At 64.5% G+C, this 21,665-nt stretch overlaps 1 protein-coding gene across 5 annotated transcripts in view; it reads right to left on the reverse strand.

Annotated features, from left to right (window-relative positions):
• Parvb (parvin beta) overlaps positions 1 to 21,665 on the reverse strand; it is a 78,895-nt gene that overhangs the window by 30,205 nt on the left and 27,025 nt on the right. For all 5 annotated transcript variants that reach the window (XM_071609405.1, XM_071609402.1, XM_071609404.1 and 2 more), the window contains exons 2-4: positions 8,476 to 8,565; positions 4,781 to 4,851; positions 244 to 346 (exon numbers count right to left, since the gene is read on the reverse strand). In XM_071609405.1, the coding sequence (XP_071465506.1) occupies positions 244 to 346; positions 4,781 to 4,851; positions 8,476 to 8,565 (264 nt within the window). The remainder of the gene's footprint in view (positions 1 to 243; positions 347 to 4,780; positions 4,852 to 8,475; positions 8,566 to 21,665) is intronic.

The following is a 21,665-nucleotide window of genomic DNA, read 5'->3' on the forward strand; positions in this document are numbered from 1 at the left end:
TTTAAGTCCTCCCAGTGACCGCAGACAGGGCGCCGGCCACGCTGAGTGCCACGTGCGCTGTTCAGGGTGGCGCCCTGTCCCCAGTGACACAGGAAGGAGCTGGGGGACTGCGGCCTCCACTCCCGCCTCCCTCCTGGACCACACCCCAAGCGGGAGGCCACTGTCCCTGGACCCCTTCCGGTCAGGACATCGGCCGGGGTGGCCCTGTGGGGACGGTGGCCCAGCCCGGGCTCTGCCACTCACCCAGCAGCTTCTGCAGCACCTGGCCGTCGTAGAGGTCCTCCTCCAGCTGCTTCACGATGATCCTGTCCTCCACCAGCACGTCATTGACCCAGTCCAGGAGGACCTGGGGGAGCAGGCCGTGAGCCAAGGAAGGGACGGCCACCCGCGCAGCCCGCACCACGATGGCCACCGGACAGGCCTCTCCCAGCCCCCGCAGCCCGCGCACCTGCCCTGGAGGCCGGGGCTGCCCAGGGAGCTCCCAGCGCCGGGTGAGGACGGGCCCCTTCCTGCCGGGAGCATGAGGTGAGGTGACAGCGCCCTCCCTCAGCAGGAGAGACGGTGGCAGGGAGGCGGGGGCACGGAGTCAGTGCTGGTACTGCCACCCCGGCCCCCAGGCAGGAAGCGGCCGTCAGACACCCTCCCTGGCCACCCCCCAGGGCTGCGGGAGCCCCAGGCTGTGGCAGGAGGGTCAGCCTGGCCTCTGGCCAGCTCGCAGCCCCCGCTTCCCGCAGCACTTTATAAAACAGCTTTAGGGAGAGACGATCCACTGCCACACCATCAGTGGGTGTGGTACGACCTCAAAGTCGGGCAAAAGCCCCGTCCACTTCAGGACCTCGCCACCGCCCTAAACAGAAGCCCCGTTCGCACTCAGAGTGGCCCCATCTGTCCCTCTCGGCCCCTCCCAACCAGGACCTGTCTTCTGTCCTGTGGCCTCAGGCTCCTGGCCTTCTGGGACGGGCTTCTCTTCCTTCTTCCTCCTGTTGTCCAGCTCTGCCCACGTTGCAGCGTGGGTCCACCCTGTTCCTTCTTTATGGCTGCATACTGTTCCACGGCACGCACGTGCTGTGGACCCTCTCATCCGTCGCTGTGCGTTTGGGTCACTGCTGCTGCCCTTTGGTGCCGTGAAGAGCACGGCTGAGGCCCCCACATCCCCGTCTGCCTGTGGAGGTGAACTTCCCTCTTTCCAGGCAGCCTCTTCCTCTCAGGCCTTTTCTCAACAGACTCCCCCGCTGGGCTCCGGGTGGTGCTTTGGGGCTGCTCAGCCCTGCCGGCAGCAGCCCTGCTCCCAGGACGGGAGGCGCAGCCTGAGCGGCCTTGGTCGTCCACACATCCCCCGGGCGAGCGTTGGACAGAGCCATCTAACTGGCCCCAGTAACCTCTCTGAACGGCAGTGGCCGGCCCCTCCCAGAGATGACACAGGGCACAGTCCAGTCCAGGACCTCCCAACAGGCAGGAGGACAGAGCCGGCCACACCACCCTGCCCTCCTGGGCCCCGCGGCTGCCCATGGCCCTCGGGTCTCTCCTCTCCATCACGGCAACCTCTGGCTCCTGGCTTCTGTCCGCCACTCTGTCCACGGCTGTGGTCTCCTCGAGGGGATTCTCCTTGGGGACCACCTGGCCTCGGCCCTCTCTGTGCCCTCCATGACCTCCAACGCTGTACCTAACCCAGACGCCTCTAAACACACACACCTGGCCCGACCCTCCTGCCTCGGGATCCGGGGGCCCCTCCAAGTCAACCCCTGAAGGGGCTCCTTTTCCAGGACAGATACAGGACCACCACCCAGGAGTCCCAGGAGCCTGGGCCCCAGAACCGACTCCCGCAGCCACAGCCCTGAGACCTGCACCCGGGACCCCGGCCCGATCCGGGCCCTGCATGAGGGCTACTGCTCTCCTCCTTCCTTCTCTTCTTACTTGTGTTTTATTTATTTATTTGTGGAAAGGGGCAGGAACGGAGCACAGGGGGGGCCCAAACAGACAGCAGGACCGCTGACCACACTCTGGGGAGGCCTCCTGGGCCCACAGACCTTTGGTTCCCAGGCCTGGCCCAGGGCACCGTCCCCCGAGAGGATGTTTCTGCAGGAAGAAGCTAAAACCTAAAAACGACATAAATCACATCTGGATCCTGCCCTGGGCCAAGCCCAGATAGAAAACAACAGAGACCAGAACCAGACCCATGCCGCAGACCCAGCGGTCAGCTCCGGGGAGAGCCAGCCAGCGCCAGCTCAGAGTCACCGCGCCCAGGGAGGGCAGCACGTGGCCCCGGAGCTCCCGGACCATCCGTCTTGTCTTCTGCTCTGCACAAGACCTTTTAAAGGTAGCACAGGGCATTATTTTTAGGGACGTGCTCATTTGCACACCCGGGTCCCGCGGGTGAGAGTCCAGGACGTGGATCAATCATGTCCTCGCTGTCACCTTGGTTTTATGAACTTGCTTTAACCCGAGTAAAAAATTTCTTCCTCCTTCGTTCCTCCTGAACCGCCATCGGGTCTGCAGTCGGCCTCCGGGGGCTGGGACTGTCATCTTCTCACCCCTTCCAGACGCGGTCCTGGCCACTGCGCCCACCGAGGACGCCCGCTCACGGTGCCGGGCAGGAGGCCGCCTGGGCTGGCAGCTGGGGGCACGGCAGGCGCCTCCGCGAGGCCCCGCAGCCCCAGCCTCAGCCCCAGGTGGTTTCTGTGCCGCTGACTTTCTCCCCAGACGCCAAGGGGAGGAAGACCGTCCAGTGGGCTGGGGGACGCGCTCCGGGGTCCAGGGGGCGGCTTCTGTCCAGCACGCGGGAGTTTCACGTGGTTTTTCTTGAACTCCAAACACACACTGTTCCCAGCACTTCTCTGACTCTCTGTCCCCCAACTTGACAGTGACCCCAATCACCCAAACTGGGGTTCCACAGGTTAAGAGCACCGTCCCCCCAGGCTGGCCCCACTCCCTAGAACACCTGCCCCTCTGCCCCTCAGACGGCCGGCGGGGCCTCCCCACCCTGGGTCGGGTCATTTCAGAGACTGGCCTCCGGAATTCAGCAGAGCTTTACAGGGCTGGCGACTGCAGGGCACGCGACATTGAAAGCATCATAACGTCCATTAGGGAGGGATGGAGGGCGCGGGGTGGGCACAGAGTCCAGCCCCCTCCTCACGCCCCTCCTGGGGCCTCACTGACCCCCGTTCCCACTTGTCCAGAGCTGCGCTCGTTAGGCAGCCACAGGGCCACCGGGAATTGGGCTCCTCGCGCCTCCCCAGAGGTCCAGTGTCAACCTCCCATGACTGGTCAGCCCTCCAAGACCAGCCCCCATCCTGAAGCTGGCCCCAGCAGCAATCAGGGGTGGTCCTAAGGGCCCTGCGCGAGTCCCGGGAGACCCTCTGCCCTAGAGAAACCCAAGCATGGAGGAGCCCTGCGCCGGCCATCAAGGACGAAGGCCAACGCGGCTCTCCATCTTCCCCCGGCGTGAGAGTCTTCCTCGGCTGGAGGGCTCGGACCACTGTCCTCTTTGGAGAATCGTTAAAAATACAAAGTGCCTCATTCGTGAGGCCACCTCCGGCCCGGGCAGCCCTTGCCGTCCACCCAGGAGTTGAGCTGTGGAAGAAGGCAGACTCATCGACGGGGCAGCAGAGGCCAGGACGGGGAAGACGTCCAGGTAGTCTGTACCCCGGAGCCCACGCCAGTCCCGTTTCTCAACAGGCAGCCGGGCCAGCAGCGTCCCTCCACTCCTGCCTGCCCTGCTCCTGGCGCCCGGTGGCCTCAGGAGCGTGAGGGTGCCCAGCACCTGCCCAGCTCCACCTGCACCCGAGTCAGGATCTGGACCTGGGAGCTGACCCCAGAGCCACCGTCACCCCTTGGCACCACATCCCAGGGGGTGTCCCCCAGCAGTCTTGGGACTGTCCCAGGACCCCTGTGGACACCCTAAGCTGTTGAAGTCCTTTGTTTTTTTGGTACCAGGAACTGAACCCCGGGGCTCTTTACCACTAACCACATCCTTAGCCCCTTTATTTTTTATTTAGAGACAGGGCCTCCCTGAGTGGCATAGGGCCTCGCTAAGTTGCTGAGGCTGGTTTTGAACTGCCATCCTCCTGCCTCAGCCTCCCGGTCCCTGGGATTACAGGCGTGTGCCCTGTGCCTGGCTGAAGCGCCTTCTTTTAAATACCGTATTTATTTGCGTGGAACCTACGAAACCCTCCTGTACGCCTGGAAGGGCCTCTAGAAGACTTACAAGACCTCGCCGGTGTCACTGCTAGTTCCATGTGGTGACACTGGACTCTTCAGGGAATAATTTTAAGAAAAAAGGCATTTGTACCTGTTCAGCACAGACGTCGCCCTCTTGGCCTGACCAGGTGGCACACTTCAGCAACAGTGCAATATTGTTTCTAGTATTTTCCACCTGAGGGTTGTTGAGCCTGCAGCTGCAGACCCAGCTGCAACCCCCTCCCAGCTCCCGGCCAGGGAGGCGCTCATTCAGGCGAGGTGGGCCAGGAGCGAACACCTGAGGGGTCTCTATTGGCAGCCCCGGGGGAGGGTCAGGGGGACCGTGTGGGCGCGAGGCTCACACACAATACGGGTTCTCTGCTCCGTCAGAGCCATGGCGTCTGCGTCTTGGGGAAGAGTTCCAGGAGAACGGGGCCAGAGCTGGGGACTGGGGACTTGGACGCTGAGGCAGGTGTCCCCAGCACACTTTGGGAGCCAGGGGGCAGCCAGCCACCTGGGGCTTCAGAAGACCCCTGGCTGAGCACCCGGTGGCTGCCCGTCTTCAGCAGCCCTGTCCACAGGAGCGCCCACCGTCAGGCCTCACCTTGACCAGCTCCTTGAACTTGGGGTCCTCCCTGGAGGTGGGGTCGATCATTGTGCGCTCCTCATTCTCCTCTGCCGGGGACAAAAGGCCACAGTTATGTCTGTGAGGTGGCAGGGACGGGACGGCCGACTCCCACACATAAGGCCCACAGCCGGGGACCACCCTTCTAAGTCAAAACCAGACCACAGAGCGTGGGGAGGGGCCTCGCCCAGGGGACAGGGTCACATGCACAGTTCTGCCCCCACCAGCCCAGGCCACTACCACGGGGAGAAGGAGGCCGGTGCGTCCACTGGGGCCTGGCACAGCAGAAAGGGCCCTGCCCTAGAGAGCTCCTGCGGCCGCTGGGACGGTCACCGAGGGCCGGTGGCAGGAACACAGGGAGAGGTTTGAGGTGTTAGTTGGGAAAAAATTATCCTGCAACTTCGGATGTAAAACAGCCCAAACGAGAAATGTCAGAAATAACAACAAAAAATGACGCCGGACAGCGACGCCCCGGCCCCATCCTGACCGTCCTGACCCGTCCTGACCCGTCCTGACCGTCCTGACCCATCCGACCCGTCCTGACCCATCCGACCCATCTGACCCATCCTGACCTGTCCTGACCCATCCTGACCCGTCCTGACCGTCCTGACCGTCCTGACCCATCCTGACCGTCCTGACCCGTCCTGACCGTCCTGACCCGTCCTGACCGTCCTGACCGTCCTGACCCATCCTGACCGTCCTGACCATCCTGACCCATCCAACCCGTCCTGACCCATCCGACCCATCTGACCCATCCTGACCTGTCCTGACCCATCCTGACCCGTCCTGACCGTCCTGACCCGTCCTGACAGTCCTGACCCGTCCTGACACATCCTGACAGTCCTGACCCGTCCTGACAGTCCTGACCCGTCCTGACCGTCCCGACCCGTCCTGACCCGTCCTGACAGTCCTGACCCGTCCTGACCATCCTGACCCATCCTGACCGTCCTGACCCGTCCTGACCGTCCTGACCGTCCTGACCCGTCCTGACCCATCCTGACCGTCCTGACCATCCTGACCCATCCTGACCATCCTGACCCGTCCTGACCCATCCTGACCGGCTCCCTGTGTTCTGGACCCCGCCAAGCCAGGGGGAGTAGGCGGGGCAGCTGGAGGAAGCAGGACCCTGGAGGGAGACCCACAGACCTAGCCAGGACAGGAGGATGCTGACCGGGCAGGAGAGGAGCCTCAGGCAGCCCTGTCCAGCTGGGGGACCTGGGCAGAGGGTGTGGCCAGAGGCCCAGGGTCCAGTGCTGGGAGAGGCCACAGCAGCCTCCCCCTTAAGGAGAGGAAAAGAAGGTGAGCAGAGGCTCAGGCAGGACCAGGTGCCCTCAAGGCACAGGCAGACGGCCAGGAAGCCACCGAGACCAGGATCCAGGGCCAGACCAGGTCCCACGGGGCAGAGGAGCTGTCCACGTCCATCAGTGAAGCTCGCCCTCAGCCCAGACGCGATGCAGACTTCACAGCAATAAATGTTCAACTCACAAAATGGAAAAGCTGTTGCAACCCGCCGACCAGCGACTGGGAGGGACACTCAGGGCCCTGCCCAGGCTGCAGCAGCCCCCTCTGTCCTGGGATCAAGGTCGGCACCTTCCGGATCCCCTTCCCCAGCTCATTTCCCAGCTGTCTCCTCCGGCCTCCCTCTCTCCCCATCCAGCCTCACAGCCCAGGGCTGGCCATGCCTGGAGAGCAGGCGTCACCCCACCCAGGCCCAAACCCAGCCTCGGCTCCAGCCCTCCGTCCCCAGGGGACGAGGTTACTGCTAGTGACCACTCTCCAGGCCCCCTCCAGGCCCCCCTCCAGGCCCCCTCCAGGACTCCCTCCAGGCCCCCCTCCAGGCCCCCCTCCAGGCCCCCCCCAGGACCCCTCCAGGCCCCCCTCCAGGCCAACCCTCCAGACCCCCCTCCAGGCCCCCCTCCAGGCCCCCCTCCAGACCCCCCTCCAGGCCAACCCTCCAGGCCAACCCTCCAGGCCCCCCTCCAGGCCCCCCTCCAGGCCACCCCTCCAGGACCCCTCCAGGACCCCCTCCAGGCCCCCCTCCAGGCCCCCCTCCAGGCCAACCCTCCAGGCCCCCCTCCAGGCCACCCCTCCAGGACCCCTCCAGGACCCCCTCCAGGCCCCCCTCCAGGTCCCGCTCCAGGCCCCCCTCCAGGCCACCCCTCCAGGCCCCCCTCCAGGCCCCCCTCCAGGCCCCCCTCCAGGTTACCCTCCAGGCCCCCCTCCAGGCCCCCCTCCAGATCCCCCTCCAGGCCCCCCTCCAGGCCCCCCTCCAGGTTACCCTCCAGGCCCCCCTCCAGGCCCCCCTCCAGGTTACCCTCCAGGCCCCCCTCCAGGCCCCCCTCCAGGTTACCCTCCAGGCCCCCCTCCAGGCCCCCCTCCAGGTCCCCGTCCAGGCCCCCCTCCAGATCCCCTCCAGGCCCCCCTCCAGGTTACCCTCCAGGCCCCCCTCCAGGCCCCCCTCCAGGTTACCCTCCAGGCCCCCCTCCAGGCCCCCCTCCAGGTTACCCTCCAGGCCCCCCTCCAGGTCCCCTCCAGGCCACCCCGGCTGGTGGCAGAGAACTCAAGACGCCCGCAGCCCCAGGGCCCACGGAATGATTCCAACAGCCCAGCCACCGGCCCGCCCCGCCCAGCAATGCTCAGAAAGCCACCAAGGCTCTCCCCTCGCTCCCTCCCCCGTGAGGCCTGGCACTGCCCAGTGGCCCTGCCCGGTGGCCCTGCAGGGCTTCACCACCCCTGAAAGTGAATAAACCTAATGGGAAGAGGGGGCAGAAAGCTGGGGGCTTGCTCTTCCCTGTGGACCCCCGACCCCGACCTCGACTCCGACCTGGACTCCACACAGAGAGGGGGCTCCAGCTGCAGCCCACCTGGGTCCCTCCCTCGTGGGTACAAATGCTGAGGACGAGGGGTCCCCGCGTACGTGCTGCCCAGCCAGCCGCAGCGCCACGGCACAGGAGGAAAGTGACCTCTCTGTGCTTACCCCAGGGACACGGGGACAGGTGGACTCCCAGGGCCCATCGGAGACACCAGGCGTGAGTCTACCACACGTCAGATGCAGCCACCTGACCCAAGACACAGGAAAGGAGGGACACCTCAAACTGCACCTGGGACACCGTGTCACCTTGTCCTGGGCCACCTGGGTACACGTCACAGCCTCTGCCCAGGACCTTGCCAAGGGAGCTCCCACCCAGGGAACGTGTCCTGACTCGGCCCAGAGACCCCCTGCCACAGCGCCTCCTCTCCGCGGCTCTCCTCAGGGCCTTTGCTCCGACACCCACACTCGGGGCCCAGCCCAGCACGCAGCTGACCACCCAGTGCCCCTGCACTTGAACCGACTCCTTGATGGCCCCTTTAAACCCAGGGCTTCTCTATCGTCTGCTGTGTGACGTGGGACCTGAGCGTCAAGAGAGCCACTGGTTAGATGCCAGCAATTAAGATGGGCACAGGGCTGCCACGGTCAGGGCTCCAGGTGAGACCAGAGGTCCTCGGTGAGGTCAGGCGGGAGGACGCAGCTGAGGCCACGCAGTCCCCGAATCCCTCCCGAGTGTGGAAAGACAAACGCACCAGCCTGTGGCAAGGACAGCCACAGCCCTCGGGGAGTCTGACCGAGGCCAGAGCTACCCACCCAGGCCGCTTCCAGGCCAGGACACCCCCGCCCGCAGCGGAGACCCCCGTACCTAGCTGCGTGTCTTCAGGGTGAATATCCACCGAGGCTGGGTGCATCGGAGAGTTGATGGCACTTTTGCCTTCTTCCTGCAGGTCACTCACTGTTGAGGGAAAACGGAAAGAAAGGCCTGGTCAGCAGGAATGGACCAGCACGGCCCCGGCACCGACCGTGGAGGGGAGGGGAGCTGGCCGACCCACCACCAACATCAGCCAGTGCTCCCACGGGGCCCACGGTGTCCGAGGGAGAACGTCCCAACCCAGACACGTCCAGCACTCTCCCCACACCGGTCAGCTCCCAGCTGCCACCGAGCCAGGCCAGTCTGTGTTGGCTGCTCCCTGGAGCCCGTGACTAAAGCACAGAAGCTTCTGGATGCTTCCAGATGTTTCCAGGGGCTTCTGGACCTGCCCGGAGCTGCTGGGGCAGCGCTTGGACAGCGGCATCAGGGCTCCTGGAGGCAGAGCCGTCCCCGTCCCCACTTGGAGGGCCCTGTGCTGTGCCGCCAGATGACAGCACGTTCTTCCACGGTCCAACCATGGCCGTCACCCCAGCTGCACTTTGGATGGCAGACTCAAGCCCAAGACCCGGAATCGGGGGGCGTGGGGTGCAGTCTGGGCACCCGCCATCTTTACAGCAGAGAACCTCTGGGATCCTGGAGTCCCTCATCTCACATCACAAGCTGGTCTTCTCCACTGACCGCCTCCAGGGACAGCGCCGGCCACTCTGCCCAAGGCCCCTGCTCCTTGAAGGAGCGTAGCCAGAGTAAGAGCCCCTGCCTCAGACCTCGAGCCTCTCAGACCTGGAGACTGAGCTCCCGCCTCCCAGCAACCGGTGACAGGTGACCCTGGGATGATGGCTCTGGGGCCCCTGCCCTGGCCAGCACAGGACCCCAAGCCAGTCCCACCAGCACTTTCAGATAAAACTGTCAAAATGCCCAGCCCCCAACCCTCCTGGGCTGCAGGACATGGTGGGCGTCAGGTCCCAGCCAAGGGCCAGGCCGCGCCAGGCTGCAGGCCCCCTGTGGGCCCCCCGTGGGGCAGACACGGCTCCGGCCTGGGAAAGCCGGCAGCAGGGAGGGGCCTCTGAAGACGTGCCACGGGGGGAACCAGAGAGGCCGCCACTGCCCGGCGCCCAGCGTCCAGGTGAGGACCACAGCAGAGCCCCAGCCGTGAGGGGAGGAAGGCACCAGCACACCTCGCGGGCTGCTGGCCTCCCGGTGTCCGCCCAGGAGTGTGCGGGGAGGGGAGCCCCCAGATCTCCCCGAGGCGCTCTCCGGGTCTTTCTTTGGGATTGGGAAACGGGATACCTGGGGGGTTTGCAGCCCTGGGGTTGAACATCAGCCCTGGGGACCCACCCTCCGCCCCTCGCAGGGATGACAGCAGCGGAACCGCACACCCCTCTAACGTCAGCACAGGCCCGGACACTTGGCTTTTGGGAAGTGCCCATCCTACACCCCCGTCCCCAGCAGCACGATTCACAACAGCATGTGAGGATGGCCCAAGGGTGCAGACAGACGCAAGTGAGCAAGGTGCAGGGGATCCCCACACAGGAGTACTATTAAGCCTTGAAAAGGAGGGGATCCCGACACCAGCCACTACAGGGTGTGCCTCGAGGACACGATGCCCAGTGGAACATAACCCAGGCACAAGACAGATGCTGTGGCCGGAGTCCCCCCACGTGAGGCCCATGAGGAGACCCAAGATGGAACAGAGGGTGCTGCCAGGGGCTGGGGCAGGTGCCCACACGGGCTCCTCTTGGACGGCACAGAATCTCAGTTTGGGAAGACGGAACAGTCCTGGAGGAGGATGGCGGTGACGGCACCAGGATGGGCGCAACTTGATGCCCCGCACGGGGCATTCGGAACGCTCGGGGCTGGACGGCTCAGTGGCACCTCTGGCTCCAGGCCAAGGCCCCCCGCGCTCTGTCCCCAGCACCCATCAGAGTCGGGAAGGCAGGCGTCACATATTTTATCAAGTACCTAAAGGGGCCGCTCCCGGGGTTGCCGACACTGCAGTCTGGAGGCGACCTGTGCCCGGCCCCGCGGGCACAGACCCCGCGGCATCCTGAGCAGACCCGGGCGCTGGCCCCTTGGACCCCCAAGTCCTCGCCAGAGCTCTGAGCAGGAAGCTGCCGTGGTGAGTCCCGGGTAGCCACGGGGCGAACATCCGGGGTCTGCAGTGTCCCCGCCGCCCCTTCCTAGAGATGCCGCGAGCCCCCACGGCCCCAGGCCAGTGGGAAAGACCAGTTTATCAGTGTTTCCACTACAGGATTAGATACAAAGGACGTGTGACTCTCAGGGTCTCAGACGGCAGAGACCCCCATGTTTGCAGCGAGGTGAATGGGGGTCTGCAGGGGACCATGGGCTCCTCGGACCCAGATCCCCAGCTGGTGTCACAGAAGGGGACAGAGGAGGCCAGGAAGGTCCCCTCCATCCGAGGCCAGTGTAATGGTCATGCCGACGGGAAGAACAGAAGACCAAGGTTTCCTTAGAATAAGGTCTTGGAGGCGGGCCCTTGGGCACAAGGGAGCCGCGAGAGCCGCCAGGAGGGGCCACAGGTCCTCTCGGTCCCCAGGGCTTGCTGCAGGCCGTCGGTCCCCAGCTCCACACACAGGGAGGAGGGAGTCGGCTTCTGCAGCACAGGAGCAGGCCAGGTGAGGGCAGAGACGTCTCCACGCCGACCTTGAACCAGGGCCACGCTGTCCTTGAACCAGGGCGCCCGTGACCTTCTGGAGGAGAAATGCACTCCCACCCTGGTCAGCCGCACGCCCGGGGCCTGGTCTGCAGGACGCCCTGAGGGAAAGGGTGGGGGGAGGACAGCGCAGACCCCGGCCCACGGCATGCGCCAGCCTGCACTGGCCGCCCCAGGAGAGTCCCCGCACCTGGCCAAGCCCCAGGTCCAACGGGCGCGGGTGGCAGGAGTACCACCCACAGAGGTGTGAGGAACAGGACGGTCCCCGCACACGGCTGGAAACGCAGTCCACGGTGGCAGGCACAGCTGTGGACAGGGCTCCCTGACGTGGCCCCAGGACACCACAGACAGGGACGGGGAGGCGAGGAGGTGACTTCGTGGGAGAGCCAGGGAGGCTTCCTGGAGGAGGCAGCAACTGCCAAAGCGGGACCTCTGTGGAGCACCAGGGTCACAACGCAGAGCCGCTCCCGGAGGGTCCTCCAGCCTGCCGCCCGCCACGCCTGGGGTTTCCAGGGGACAGGCCCCATCACTGACGCAGCGTCCCTCCGAACGGCCTTCCAAGGACCCAGCCAACCTTTGGAAGGAGGCTCCCCCGGCCCAGGGCTGGCCCTGCCCGTCCGGCTTCCCCGTGAGCCAGGAGTGGTTGGGACTTAAAGTAATGGTCCATTTGTCAGAAAGACAGTACCCCACAGAGGGGTGCCAGCTGTCCTGGGTCACGGAGAAGGACGGGCGCAGCCAGGGAGCGGGCACAGTCCCCGCCCAGCCGAGCCTGCAGCCGGTGTCAGGGATGGACGCGACTTCATGAGGGCCCTGATTAAGGGGGAATGGCCAAGTCCTTCCTCTGGCCTGTCCTCCTGAGTGTCCACGGAAACCCCACACCAGCCAGGACAGAGGCCCCAGAGGCTCCGCTGCACCAGGGCTCCCTGCAGAGCCAACGCTGGGGTCAGTGGGCAGCCAGGGAGGGACGGTGGAGAGGTACCAGGACGGGAGGGAGAGGGGGAGGGAGGAGGGAGAGAGGACAGGGAGGAGGGAGAGGGACATGGAGGAGAGGGGGAGAGAGGAGGGGGAGGGCACAGGGAGGAGGGAGGAGGGAGAGGGAGAGGGAGGAGGGAGAGAGGACAGGGAGGAGGGAGAGGGACATGGAGGAGAGAGAGGAGGAGGGAGAGGGAGAGGGAGGAGGGAAAGAGGACAAGGAGGAGGGAGAGGGGACAAGAAGGAGGGACAGGGACAGGGAGGAGGGAGAGGGACAGGGACAGGGAGGAGGGAGAGGGGACAGGGAGGAGGGAGAGGGAGAGGGAGGAGGGAGAGAGGACAGGGAGGAGGGAGAAGGACAGGGAGGAGGGAGAGGGAGAGGGAGGAGGGAGAGGGGACAGGGACGAGGGAGGACAGGGAGGAGGGAGAGGGAGAGGGGACAGGGAGGAGGGAGGACAGGGAGGAGGGAGGAGGGAGGACAGGGAGGAGGGAGAGGGGACAGGGAGGAGGGAGAGGGACAGGGAGGAGGGAGAGGGGACAGGGAGGAGGGAGGGGACAGGGAGGAAGGAGATGGGAGAGGGAGGAGGGAGAAGGACAGGGAGGAGGGAGAGGGAGAGGGAGGAGGGAGATGGGACAGGGAGGAGGGAGAGGGGACAGGAAGGAGGGAGAGGGGACAGGGAGGAGGGAGAGGGGACTGGGAAGAAGGAGAGAAGACAAGGAGGAGGGAGAGGGACAGTGAGGAGGGAGATGGGACAGGGAGGAGGGAGATGGGACAGGAAGGAGGGAGAGGGGACAGGGAGGAGGGAGAGGGGACTGGGAAGAAGGAGAGAAGACAAGGAGGAGGGAGAGGGACAGGGAGGAGGGAGAGGGACAGGGAGGAGGGAGAGGGGACAGGGAGGAGGGAGGGGACAGGGAGGAAGGAGACGGGAGAGGGAGGAGGGAGAAGGACAGGGAGGAGGGAGAGGGAGAGGGAGGAGGGAGAGGGGACAGGGAGGAGGGAGAGGGGACTGGGAAGAAGGAGAGAAGACAAGGAGGAGGGAGAGGGACAGGGAGGAGGGAGAGGGGACTGGGAAGAAGGAGAGAAGACAAGGAGGAGGGAGAGGGACAGGGAGGAGGGAGAGGGACAGGGAGGAGGGAGATGGGACAGGGAGGAGGGAGATGGGACAGGAAGGAGGGAGAGGGACAGGGAGGAGGGAGAGGGGACTGGGAAGGAGAGAAGACAAGGAGGAGGGAGAGGGACAGGGAGGAGGGAGAGGGGACTGGGAAGAAGGAGAGAGGACAGAAGGAGAGCCAGGGGCCGGAAGCTCTACTGGGACAAGAGCCCCATCTGCACATCACCGTCACCTTGGAGTCCACCTCCCTGGTCCAGCCAAGGATGGCAGGTGGGACGACCGGGCTCCACCCCAGGTCTTCGAGTCTCCAGGCAAAGCTGGATGGTGGGTTTGGTGTGGAATCTCCCAACGCACAGCACCAACAAGTAACTCAGACCCAGGGACACCAGGGTCAGCTGCAGTCTCAGGTGACAGCACCTGTCCAGCAGTGGGAGTGGACGAAGGACCGCTGGTGCTCCTGAGCACCTACTACGTGCACCTCCCATGCCGTCCATCAGCCTCACCTCCCGACAGGTGTGGGGGGGTGCCTGGTGCCCAGCCGAAGCCCTCTGCTACACGTGAGCCCAGAGCCAGGACCCGCCCACCCCTCGCTGATGGTGCCCTCACGCCCCCCCCTCAGTCCTTGAGCCTACCCTGCGTCAGGCCTCGGCTCACAGCCACCTCCTACAGGGAGCCCTCCTGGGCGCCCCTCCTACCCCAGGCCACTTCTGCCCAGCTCGTGCCACCCAGAGCTGTAGCCACCTCTTTCCTGGACCCTCCCCCGGCCAGTGCTGGCTCAGCTCCTGCACACAGTAGGTCAGCATATTTTGGAGAAGTTGCAGAATAACAGGCACAGAAGATGGAAGGCAGGCTGGGGGAGCTGTCGCCCTGAGTGAGCCCCGTTTCCACGGTGGATGGGACCTGAGGTACCTGAGAGAGGTCACAGATGGAAGGAGGGGAGCGCGGGCCTCCTGCTCCCCACCAGCCCTCCCCTCGGCCTGCGCCAGGGCGGGCGCCTGCCTCTAGAGCCCCGAGGCTCCACCCAGACTGGACAGATGGCAGGAAGCCCCCTGCCACCCCCCGCCAACCCCCTGCCTATGGGAGTCACAGGGGCATAAAGAGGAAGGGGTCGAGCCCTGGAGCGGCCCCTGGAGGCCGGTGGAGAGCCCCATGGACACTCGGGCCCCCGCAGGGTCCGACTTTGATCTCTTTGGCTCCTCTCCTTGGTCCCTTTTATTTATATATTTATACCCAGGCTCTTCCCAAAAAAGGCTTCCGCGGCTTCTTTCTTTCCTTTTATTTCCTCCTTTCAACGTTATCAGGACCCTGGCCGCGGCTGGGCTGGCTGGGGGAGTGGGGACCAGGCGGCCGGGGACCACGACCTGGCCCTGCAGAGATGGGTGCGAGGGTCTCGGGGCTGAGGTGGTGCTGGGCGGGGTGGCCGCAGGCCCGCGGGGGCCAGAGCAGCGATGACTCCGTCTCCGGCATCTTTGTAACTGTGTCACGCTCTGCCACCTACGGGGACCTTCTGTGCCATATATACCCTTCTTGGCTTCACAGAGAACAAAAGATCATGGGCAGAGACTTCAGGGGGCCCCGGCTGAGCCAGGATCAAAGAGGAAAACCTGCAGCTCCCCACCTGCCCCCCATCACAAGGCGACCTTGAAGAGCAAGAGCAGAGAGCCACCTCGACGGGGACCGAGGGACGCTCGGGCAGCCCTCTCCAAACAGCCGCTCTGATCCTCCTCAGAGGGAACGGGCTTCGGAGCTGCCAGGGATGAAGAGCCCCCTCCAGTCCCCCCTTTGGTCTGCCCTCCAGTCCCCCCTCTGGTTCCCATGCAGAGGCAGGAACCCCAGGGCACTGCTGCTGGGGGGCTGGCCGGGCCTCTGCCGGGGACAAGGGCTTTCTATGAACTCTCCACTTCCATGGGCGCTCAGAAGTTATAATTTATCAGAATAATTAAACTCATCAGCCGCGGAGGTCTTCTTAACAGCCGTTCTAAAAATAAACCCACTGTGCTCCACGCAAAGATCTCGCTGCTCAGCGGAGTTAAAATAAGACCCAATAAAATCTAAATAAGAGTGAAACCCTCGGCAGACTCAGGGCTGGCAGGACACTGCTGGCCATCTTTTCTGACATCCAAGGAGGAGTGACGGGAGGAGGCTGTGGGGTCCACTTCTAGCCCCTCATGCACCCCAGGGCCTTGGCCTGTGACGCCGGGCCTTCCTGGGAGGTCAGGAGCTCCAAGCTCATCTCCAGGTTCCCAGGACCACGGAGCAGACGATGACGTGCACCAGCCAGGGTGGACGGCCACGGGCCAAGAGCCGCCAGAGGAGCCGCTGTCCTCGACACGGACAGGGGAGAAGAGCGAGAGGACGTTCCCCGTGGCAGGACGCCATGGCAGAGCCTCCTCACTCTCCGTGCATTCCGGCCTCGTCACTCGGGTGTCCCCGTGGTGAGCTTGGTGCCCCCGTGTGCACTCAGCCCTCTGTGATCTCAGTTTGTGACCGCGCTACGAGGCCACACAATGCACCGTTCCTGTCCCAGGCCGGAGGGGCGGCTCGGCCCAGCGTCTGGTTTGTGGGCTTTTCCAAGGACACGGCCTCCCCTTCCCACTTCTCAGGACAAAGTAAGTCTAGAGGCTAAAAAGAAAGTGAGATTCAACAGGGCGCCGCCCGAGCCAGGCAGCAGGCGCTACTGACCCCACTAGAGACCGTCCTCATCGGGGGCCAGCAAGCTTCGGGCAGCGTGACCTTCAGATCTCACAGAGCCTGGCCGAAGGCGGGCCCGGCCTCACCCGGCACAGGCACTGCGAAGGCCCACAAATGAAGGCTGCTCCAGTGGCCTCCACCCCACAGCCTGCCTCCACCCCCCAGAGAGGCCTGTGCAGAATCAGCAGGGGTCTGCGCCACCGTGAGGAAGGCCTGACACAGCAGTCCCTGGGGGCGTTGGTCTAGGCCCCCCGTGGACACCGGAATCTGGATGCTCAGGACCCACAGGCGGAGGAGTGGAGCGTCTGCAGAGACCCTGGGCCCGTCCTCTCCTGGGCTTTAATTCATCTCCACACCTTTACAGCTCACAAGCCGGGTGCAGTGGCCACGCCTGTGATCCCAGCAGTTCGGAGGCTGAGGCAGGAGGATGGCAAGTTCAAAGCCAGCCTCAGCACTTAGCAAGGCCAAAAGCAACTCAGCGAGACCCTGTCTCTAAATAAAACACAAAAGGGGCTGGGGCTGGGGCTCAGTGGCTCAGTGCACCTGGGTTCAATCCCTGGTTCACAAAAAAGAAAAGAAACTAACACAATGTAAAGGCCACGTGAATAGTCGTTCTGCTGTAGTATTTATAGAATGGTCACCAAAACGGCGTCACGTTCAGTGCAGGTGCGGTTTTCCTGTCAATTTCTTTCTTTTTTTCTTTTTTTTTTTGGTTCTGGGGATGGAACTCAGGGACTCTCGACCACGGAGCCCACCCCCAGCCCTGTTTTGTGTTTACTTAGAGACAGGGCCTCACTGAGCTGCTTAGGCCCCCCCCCCCAGGCGTGGCCACCGTGCCAGCTAGATAGTTTAGATCCACAATTGGTCAAGTCGCGGGTGCGGGACCCACTGAGGTGGCGGCCGACGGTGTTTATGTTAAAGATCCAACCAGCAAACTCGACGCTGCCTCTCTCCGTGGAGGCGCCTAAACGCAGAAAGAGGAAAGGAGGAGCGCGCTGCAACCAACAGGGCAGACCGCGCCCCAGGGAAAGCGTGGCAGGTGGGGGCAGGCAGGGTCACTCGCGTCCCTTGAGAAACAGAAGTGAACCTGGAGGAGGGGAAAGGGACGCTCCGCAGGCGCCCGCAGGGTGCAGCCAGGGCCCAGGGAGTCAGCGGCCTGTTCCCTGGGGGACGACCCAGAGTGGGTCAGCCTCAGAAACGACCTGGTGCCCAGAAGGAGGCCGGGCCTCTCCTGCGCAGTCAGGCTCCGGGGACACAGAGAGCCACCAGGGGAGGGAGGACCCAGCGGGGAGGCCTCTGGCTCAGCTCACCACGTGTGACTGCAGGTTCTGGTCACATGTGACTCCAGGACCCGTGTGACAACCCAGGTCTCAACACAGTGTCAGAGCCCAGAACACAGAAGGACCCACGGGCTCAGGAGGCCCCACACCTCGAGTCCTACCTGGGGACAGTGGGAGCACTCTACCAGGATGGCCACTGCCCCACAAGCCTGTCCCACCCTCGCCGGCTCCCCCTGCCTCACCCCTCTGCAGGGGACTGTCCTGGACACCACTGGTCTCCCCCCCCAGCAACCCTTCGCCTTCCCACCAAACAAGAACCGACTTCCCCTTGAGGAGAACCAGCCCCTCCTGCCGCCGCTCCAGGCCCCAGGAGCCACAGGGTGCCGCAGACACCTCAGGGCAGAGCCAGGGGCACACTATGCTCCCAGGAGCATAGTCGAGGATGGGCACGGCCTGGCTAGAGCAAGGAGTTACACGGAGATGTCACTGGAGAGTGGGATGGGCCAGGCTTCTTTCCCACTGGCCTTCACCCAGAAAGGATACAGGGTCCAGTTGTCCCCCATCTTACCACCTCACAGAACCTGGAATGAAAGTCACCAGGTCAAAGGAGCCGAGAGAAGAAGAGAGCAGAGTGCAGTGACACAACCCGTGGGCTGGATCCAGCCTTACCTGAGGCCCGCCACCCGGGCCTTTCAGTCAAGTGCGCAGGGTACTCTGTTCTTAAGTCACTTAGAGCTGGATTTACTGTCATTTGCAAATGGAAGGAGTCTTTCCAACCCTCAAGGCTGGCCATGCCACTCCCTGGTACAGGGCACCCCCTCGAGCCCACCAGCTCCACTATAAAACCCCATCCTTCTCAGTGGTCCCCAGAGACTCTTAACGAGCAGCCCCGCCCCTCATCTGTCCAGCACCTCCACATCCTCCTGCCACACAGCTGACCCCGGCCCTCCTGCAGGCCACTCCTCCACACCTGTGCCCGGCCGTCCCACCCACTGAGCTGCCCTTGACCTTGCATCAGCCCCCAGCTCAACCTGGGCCCTCCACCCCCAGCCCACCCCCAGACTTGTCTGGGAAACCTTCTCCGCACGCCCACGTCATGGACTGGACCTGGAAGGTCCACCTGGCTCAGGTGTCGGAGGCTCCGTCCCCCGGCAGCTGTGCCCTGAGGCAGGGCCTGGGCAAGAGGCCAGTCAGGCGGCTGCTGACCTCAGGGCGGATTCTTCCACTCCGGTCACAGCAGGACAGGCCGAGTGGGGCCTCCCCATGAAGGAGCCTGCGGCCAGCTCCCCAGAGTGAATCTTCCCTCCTTCCCGGGGACTTCCTCGGGTTTTTGTCGTGGTGACAGAAAGCTCAACCCCCTTCATACCCCCAGGGGGACTCGGGCCAGCTCTGGAGGCCCACCCCCTGTGCATGTGACCATCACAAACTCCTCCCCCGCTGGGCAGCGAGGGGCCCCGCCTCCCTGCCCTGGGCCAGGTGCCCTCCACGTCCCCGTCCCCGTCCCCCCACAGAAGCGCCCAGGGTGCGATTCCAGGACACACGCAGGAGTGAAGGGCACGTGACCCCGGGGAGATGGCGCTGGGCGGGGAGCCTCAGCGGGCCGGGCCGGGCTGTGACGCTCTGTCCTCGCGCCTCCACCGCAGCCACTGACCCGGTGGAAGGAGGCCCCATTAAGACCCCATTAGCTGGCTGTCGTGGGTCACCAAGAGCCCAGTTACTGTGACGCGGCCACGCAGGGTGGCCTCCAGACTCAAGGGGAGGGTCTGCTCCGTGAGGAGGACTGAAGGGCACAGGCAGCCCTCGGCCCTGGGGGCGTCCGAAAGACGACCAGGACAGAGAGGCCACCCAAACCCGGAAACTCGGTCTGAACACCACGAGTCGCTTCAGTACAAAGATAAACAGGCAGCTGGGGCTCCGAGGCCGCGGTCAGACCCGAAAGACAGTCTTTTTCTCCCCCCTCTGTCCCCTGGGGGATCAGAAAAAATGTCAGAACCACAGAAAAATGAACCGTCTGTGGGAAGAAGGAGAAGAGATCTCCGGGTGCTGGTGAGGGGGCAGGTGGAGGCCGGGGTGCGAGGCTGACGCTACTGAACAGGGCTGGGGCTTCAGGGATCAGACAGTCACGTGGTCATTCAGACAGAAAGCCAGGAAGGTCCTCAGGGGCTGAGCTGTGGTCACACCTGAGGGAGGGCAGCTGCGGCCTCCTGGCTCGCCCGTCCAGTCCACAGGCCCAAGGAGTCGCCCCTCTACCAACAGCCCCTTCCAGGCCCCTGCCGCCTCCCAAATCGACCCACCCCCACAGCCTCACGCACTGCCCACCACCTGGCCCTGCCGACCTTTCTAGCACCTTCTGCTCACGATGACGGAACATGCCCGACCCTACCGCAGAGCGTGGCCACCGTCCACCAGCTCAACCTGGGCCCTCCAGGGGCACCATGTCCTGCAACTGCTGCAAGGGCCCCACAGGCACAAGTTCACTGTGACTTGTGCCACGTGCCCCACCCCAGTCCAGGGTGGCACCGGTCCTCAGGAAAGACCAGGGGTGCCTCATCTCCTCCGCCCCCTCCAATAAGGATCACTCAGTGGCCACCTGGACGCATAGGAAGGCATCTGCGCAGAAGAAGCCAGTGGCTGGTCTCTCGGCCCCTGCTGTCCTGTCATGGGCTCCCACCTGTGTCACAGTGAGCCCTGGGCAGGTGATTAAGGTCACCCACTCAACCTGGGCTCCCCCGAGAGGAACCAAGCTGGTCCCAGGTCCCAAAGCTCAGCCATGTGCAGAGTGGCCCCATCCAACACTGCTCTCCCAGAGCCGTGCCCAATGTCACCCACTCTCCAGGGCCGTGCCCAACGTCACCCACTCTCCAGGGCCGTGCCCAATGTCACCCGCTCTCCAGGGCCGTGCCCAAGGTCACCTGATCTCCCAGGGTTGTGCCCAACGTCACCCGCTCTCCCAGGGTGTAAGCTTCTCACAAGGTGGGCGTGGCCAAGCCTGGGTCGCCTGGGTTTACCACTGGCCACCACCACAGACTCCAAGGCCCCGGAGGCCCCGGGGCCAGATCCCAACAGAACAGCAACTCTACAGAGAGCCCCGCATGGCCCTGGACAGCCAAGCGGCACAGCACACCTAGCACCAATTCCAGAAAGAGCAGGGCGTCCCAAGTCCCCAGCAGACGCACCCGTGGCTGTCCAGGAGAGGGAAGCCAGGGCCTGGGGAGCCACAGAGGCCTCGAGGCTCTCGGTCCCTCAGACCCCAGAGGGGAGACGACGCGGGCAGCGTGACCGCCTGGGGGAGGCGCGGCTTCCTGGGGCTGAGCGCCATGTGGTCCACTCCCACCTCGGAGCAGTGACTGGACACACCCTCAACAGCCCACGTCCGCCTCCCATTCCCCCCGACCGCAGGCTCCAGGCCCAGGAAGCCTCATCTGGCCATGAGCATCTTTGTGCCCAGGGTCCTCCAGCGCAGCCCTCTGCTCCCTTGGCCAGGGGAGGCCACCCCGGGCACGTCCCTGCCACGCTGTGGGGAGACTTCAAAGCGATTTCAATCACTGGTCCCGGAAATCGGCCACGAGGTTACAGGAAGGGGAAAGGGTGTGGGAGGAGGAGGGGGTCAGGGTGGGAGCCCACGGTCATCCAAAGGCCAAGGCCACCGTCACGGCCCCTCTGAGCCACTGCGGGAGCAGGAGAGGCCGGCGCCAGTGGGGAGACGTGGGCAGGAGCCCGTGCTGGGGCCGGAGCTGCGGGACTCCTGTTAATTAATCGGATCAGCCATGTCCTCAGGTGCCCAGGGAAGTCCAGAGCCTGCTCTGCTGAGAAAATAAGGAGATTAAGTCGTTAGATCGGAAAAAAACTGTAAATTAAAAAAAATGGACTCCGCGGAGCCCCTGCCTGGGAAGGGCCTCTGAGCAGGAGTCGGAAAGGCCGGAGGACGGCGCCCTCTAGTGGCCGGTCTGCGCCTGCGGCGGCCAAGCAGGGAGGACAGCAAACCCTCCGCCAGGGGAGAGCCGCCTGCGAGACCCCGCCACGGCCCAGGTGCTGGCCGCTCTGTCCCCACTCAGACACGCACAGAGACCACAGGACATTCCATCCGGCCCTGCCCGGCACGGACAGCTCCACCCATCCCAAATGGACACAGGACCTCTGCAGGGAACCCCAGGGTAGGGACGGGGAGAGGGCTGCCGAGGCCCCTCCCTGCCCTGACCAGGGTGGCCACCCAGCACCGCCTCCCTGTCACGGCGCCCCCCAGGTGGAGGCCATCTTGCCCTGCTGCTGGAGGGTCCCTTCCTCTCACTCTGTGTGGGCGACGCGTGGCCCCCAGCCCCGTGCCCAGGGCTCCTGGCGAGATCCTGAACCCCCAGATCTCCCTTCCTGGGCCTCTCTCGGGAACTCCCTGAACTTCTTCTCCATCTTTTTTCGCCTCTGTGGCAGGCTGGACAGTGTCCCCCCCTGCAAAGATGTCCA

This window comes from Marmota flaviventris, chromosome 3 (assembly GCF_047511675.1).
Source record: "Marmota flaviventris isolate mMarFla1 chromosome 3, mMarFla1.hap1, whole genome shotgun sequence".
Taxonomy (NCBI): Eukaryota; Metazoa; Chordata; class Mammalia; order Rodentia; family Sciuridae; genus Marmota; species Marmota flaviventris.